The sequence below is a fragment of the Silene latifolia genome, chromosome 11 (genome assembly GCF_048544455.1).
Source record: "Silene latifolia isolate original U9 population chromosome 11, ASM4854445v1, whole genome shotgun sequence".
Classification (NCBI taxonomy): domain Eukaryota; kingdom Viridiplantae; phylum Streptophyta; class Magnoliopsida; order Caryophyllales; family Caryophyllaceae; genus Silene; species Silene latifolia.
Genome location: NC_133536.1, coordinates 83,488,066 through 83,493,215, shown reverse-complemented (window position 1 = coordinate 83,493,215; position 5,150 = coordinate 83,488,066). Strand labels below are relative to the sequence as shown.

At 33.3% G+C, this 5,150-nt stretch overlaps 1 protein-coding gene across 1 annotated transcript; it reads left to right on the top strand.

The window, feature by feature from the left end:
• The first annotated feature begins 1,071 nt into the window (after nucleotides 1-1,071).
• LOC141614954 (uncharacterized) lies at nucleotides 1,072-4,891 on the top strand. The gene is made up of 3 exons (XM_074433601.1): nucleotides 1,072-1,357; nucleotides 3,598-4,526; nucleotides 4,614-4,891. Exons 2-3 carry the CDS (start codon nucleotides 3,623-3,625, stop codon nucleotides 4,655-4,657), a joined length of 948 nt encoding a protein of 315 aa, XP_074289702.1. The 5' UTR covers nucleotides 1,072-1,357; nucleotides 3,598-3,622; the 3' UTR covers nucleotides 4,658-4,891.
• The last annotated feature ends 259 nt before the right edge of the window (nucleotides 4,892-5,150 follow it).

Genomic DNA, 5,150 nt, shown 5'->3' with positions numbered 1-5,150 from the left:
GTTTATCTGTCGAAGTCGAAGAAATAAGTGCTGCAGTCATTAAGCTTCAGGCCACCGTCGAATACTTGAGAACTCGTGTCACCAATGTGGAAGACAAGATAGACATGATGAAACCTTTACCATCCTCTCAAACCCCAAGGCCAAGTTATAGCTTCAACACGACTCACCCATATAAGAAGGCCAATGAAGATAAGGGTGTTGGTAAATATGTCCTCAACAATAGTGCGATCACATGATTTAATATCATAATTAAATCTCATACTAAGAATACGTGAGGGATGATTCTTTATACAGTCGACTGACCGTCATTAATCGGTAATGATTGGCTAACTAGAGTTTGACATTACTGTCGTGTGACGGTGGTGGTCAGTTGATCCCTTTAGGTCACACCTATAGGATGAAGCCCAAATAGATATTTAATTAATTGTATGCGATACGAATTAATTAATTCCTTAATTATGGGAGTGCAATTTTGCGTCTTATTTTAATGTGATTAAATAAAGATTAAATTTAGTAATTAAGTGTTATATTACTAAATTAGTTGAGATATTAATATAAGTTTTGAGGTAGAGGAATTAGTTATTTATAGTTACAAGAAGTTGTAATTTTAACTAACTAGTAATCATGGGACCCATTATATATTGATATAATGGTAGTATACTACTCAAAAGTGGAGTGTATATTATATTATTAATTGTAATATTTAAGTGTTAAATGATTACATTAATAATTAAATATGTAAGATAGTTAAACATATGACTTATAAGCATTTGTGGGACAAATGACAAAAGGCAAAAATGGTCCATAAAAGGACCAATATTTCGGCCAAAGACAAGAGCAAAAGATGCTCCAATTTGTCTTGTTCATTTGTTATAACAATGTGATAGTGACTTGTCCATGACATATCTTACAAAGCTTCAACCCTACACACTACCTACACAAACAAAGAGTAAAAACAAAAGGCAAAAGATTCTTTCTTTTGCCCCATGCCAACCGGTTTTGGCACCATATAATGAGCATTTGGTTGCTCATTTTTATACTTCTTGTTTTTGCTTGAAAATGTATATATCTCTCTAGCTTTCTCACATGCAAAATTCATAAAAGCTCTCAATAAATACTAATACACCAAATCTATTACTAGAAGTAGTAATATAAGATTATTAGTATTATTAAGGTAATATTTCTACTACATATCTAGTTAATATTAGTAGGAATTTTTGGGATTAATCTTGGGTGCAATTTATTGGAGTGGCTTCTAAACTTGGAGTCTTAGGAGGATCATCCATCATTATAAGCTCAAGAACAAGTGAAGGAAGGTGACCTTACTTGTGCCCAAATTTTCGAACCAATCAACAATGTAAGGAACATTGTTTTTTCTTATAAATCTTTCATTTTGTTATGCATGCACTAGATCTAAAGAAAAAATAATTAACAAGTTAATTAGTTCACTATTAGAGGAGTCTAATAATAGGTATATGAACCCTTACAAGTGGTATCAGAGCATAAGGATGTTGCATGCATAATCGGTTATTGTTTTTCCGAGTTAAAAGGTTAACATATAAAACTAAAAATTTGTGATTTATAAGTATAAGCCACGAAATCACCATGCATGTTATATATTCTGGTCCTAAATTGTTTTTAGGTCATTTTTATGATTCATGGAAATTTATTGCTCATTTTAAGGATTTTTGGTCATTTTATTACATTTTTATGACTAAAATGGGAATTAAAATGCTAAAAATAGTTAAATTTCGTTTCTGACCTTGGAAAATTTATATGACCTCACATGCATATTTTACAAGTTTTGTGTAAAAGGACGAGTTAATTTGATTAATTTTGCATGATTTATGATTTTTATGAGATAAAGATGGATTAAAAGAGGTTAAATGGTTAAAATTAGTTAAATTTCGAATTAAGCCATGATCTTTTAATATGATGTCACATGCAAGATTAACAGAGAGTATGTAAATTTCTAGATTTAAATATCTTCTTTAGCATGATGTATGGATTTTTGAGTAAAAATGGCATAAATAGTGACTATTTTAGCAAAAATTAGCTAAAACGTATTGCATGGCTTGAGAAAATTATTTTAAGTTGCATTAATATCCCACTAATCAGATCTAAAGTTGTAAAAATTATTGGGGTATTTTTCGGATAATTTTTTTTTTTATGAGATAAAACCGATAAAATGCAACTATATTTTCTCAAAATTAATTCGAAAATTTTAACCATGTTTTTTGACATTATGAGGGTCATGGAATTATTCCAGAATGTTCAAAAATTTAAAATTCAAATTTTGAAACTTTTATGATTTAATTTGGATTTATTTCATAAATATTGTGTTTTCAAGGTCAAAAATGAGCATAAAATTAAATCAAGTTGAATTATTGTCAAAAATTTAGTGTTGACTGATTTTTGAGTCCTAAAATGTGTTAGGATAATTAACTTGAGCTTAGATGTGATTTAAGTGTTAATTAGTGATTTTAATAGGTTATTATCACGCATTTCCATGAAACCGGGTTAAATGTACGACATAAGTTAAATAGGGCGATTTGGCACATGATTTTGCATGATAGGTACATATTATAATGCTGCATATTTCAATTGTTGAATGTCTTTTACTTATATAATTTTGAATTATGTAATTTTATCTTAGTATGGCCTTAGTTTTAATTAATATTACCCGTAATGAAAGGGAATATTGATTCGGTTGTAATTTAATGTGATCTCGTATCACTTTTATTTTTATTTCATTAGTTTTTCATTTTACAAATGTATAATAGGAATAGCTTTATATTTTTATTATTATTTGTAATTATGGAGCATCTTCAAAGACGGTGCCATTCGGAAGAGTGATCCGACAAAGACGGTGTCTTGGGAGGCATGCCATTTGAAGAATCAAGGGACCAAAGGAGTTGGTTTCCGAATATGTAATAGATTATTTGATTTTCTATTTTTTAGGAAGGCCATACTAGGAATTTTATTTATTGCTTTGCATTTCTTTTAATATGTTGCATGCATAGCCAAATCGCCATAACAACACATGCATATCATATCGAGTCATCGACCGTGTCAATTATAATTATCGTAGTTCACTGCTTTAGTTCACTTAAAACGTGATAGATAATAAATTGACAAGACCTCTCACATATAATAATTGAGATAAAACCTTACCAAATAGTAGAAACCCATGAAGTACCAATTTCATAAGGGAGTTAATCCGGCTTCACCGTAATACAAACCTTATTACGTTGGCGAAGTGGGGTAATAAAATGTTATTACATTGAAATTTGGATTGAGCTCAACGGAAGTATTGTTGACCGTAGTCGCATGTGTTCCGGGCTAAAGATGAGAATTAGAGTAATTTTTATCGACCGAGAGTTCTAAAAGTAGAATCGATTAAAAGGTTAATCTACCGAGTTATATTAATAAGGGATGAATCGGCTCACCGTGCCCAAGTTAATGTGAATTTGGATCTCGGAATCATTTATGTAGTTGGGTGGAGGTCACTATATAAATGCAATACTTGTAGTTAAATTAACGAGTATTATTAAAACGATAGATGATAATTAAATTCCTTCATTTCCTATTTTGTAGTCAAAATTTGTTTTAATCAACTGCAATGGCAACTTCAAACGCGTCCGCATCCACTAGTTCCACCCCGCTTTCCAATGTGTCATGGCTCCGATCCTTCATGGATCGATGTAAGTTAGAAAAGAATGGGTCCAATTTCGCCGATTGGGATGCACAACTTCGCTTGGCCGCGCAAGGTGACGACAAGCTTCGTTACCTTACCGAGGCATCTCCCACCGAACCACCTAATACTAGGTCCGCCGCTAGGCAAGCCTATGAGGATTACCAAAAGGAGTCGGCCGCAATGAAAAATGTATTGATCTTTGCTATGGAGGCCGAACTCCAACGAAGTGCTATAAAGATTAGCACCGCTCATGAGATCTACATGAAGCTTGTGAACATGTTTTCACGAGCTCCTAGGGTCATTCAATATGAGGCGGCTTCCGCATTCTTTGATCTTAACATCAAAGAGGGCCAAAAGGTGAGCCCACATGTGCTCAAGTTGATAGAGCATGTTGAGACCTTGAAAATGCATAAGGTGGAAATTCCCGATGAACTCGTGATTGATCGAATTCCTCATTCCCTAAGCAAAATCAAAGCATATGTTCAATTCCGGGTGAATTTTAATATGCAAGATAAGAAAGTTTCTCTTGATGAGTTGCACAAAATGCTTGTGCAAGCCGAAAGGGACATGGGGCTAAGTGTTAGCACCACCAAAGATGTGCTCAATGTTAATCAAAAGAGCAAGGGAACTTTCAAGAAAAGCGGGAAAAAGGGAAAGAAGCGAACTCCCAACAGGAACATAGCTAAGACTTATGAAGCAAGCACCTCCAAGCCCAAGTACAGTGCCCCCTCCGGGGACAAGTGCCACTATTGTTGTGGAGTTGGACATTGGAAGAGAAACTGTTCCAAGTATCTTGGCGACATCAAAGCTGGAAAAGTTACTCCAGTAGGTATATATGACTATCCCTATCTTTTATGTTTCAATCTCAATTAGTATGTGATACAAGTTGTGATGATTACCCTTTTATTGTAAATAGGGCCCCCTCCTAGCAAGGACAAAGGCAAGGAGAAGCAAGTCTAGAGGATCACGAGGGAAGCTAGAGTAGCCGACCATGGTGATGAATCAATGGAAGCTTGGCTTTTAAATTTGCTTTGTCTTTAATTTTATGATGAATTTCATGTTTTAGAACTATTTTGATTTCCTCGTGTGACTTGGAAATTGGTTTGTATCCTTTAAACACGGGTTGTATTTTGGATATTGGTGATTTGGTTTTCAACCCAAATCACTTGTTTTATTATGTTGTTTGTTCTAAAATCATCATAATTAATTACTTGCGTATAGAAACATTAGATAAACAACTCAAATTGATCAAGTAGACGATTATGATGATGGGATCATTATATGTCCATAAGCTATGAATCTGATTCTCCTTATGTCTTTGTTACTTAAAGTAACAACTTACTTATATAAGATCAATTCTAAGAGTTGTAATGAGTTTTTGAATTCATCAAGTAGGGAATTCACGATACTAAATGGACATATTATTCTAATTGGATGGTCAACCGTGAGATAC

Excerpts from the sequence above, each read along its gene's own strand:
- LOC141614954 (XM_074433601.1), top strand. The coding sequence starts at position 3,623 with ATGGCAACTTCAAACGCGTCCGCATCCACTAGTTCCACCCCGCTTTCC. Across the intron at positions 4,527-4,613 it reads TGGAAAAGTTACTCCAGTAG|GGCCCCCTCCTAGCAAGGAC; the intron begins GTATATATGACT and ends TATTGTAAATAG.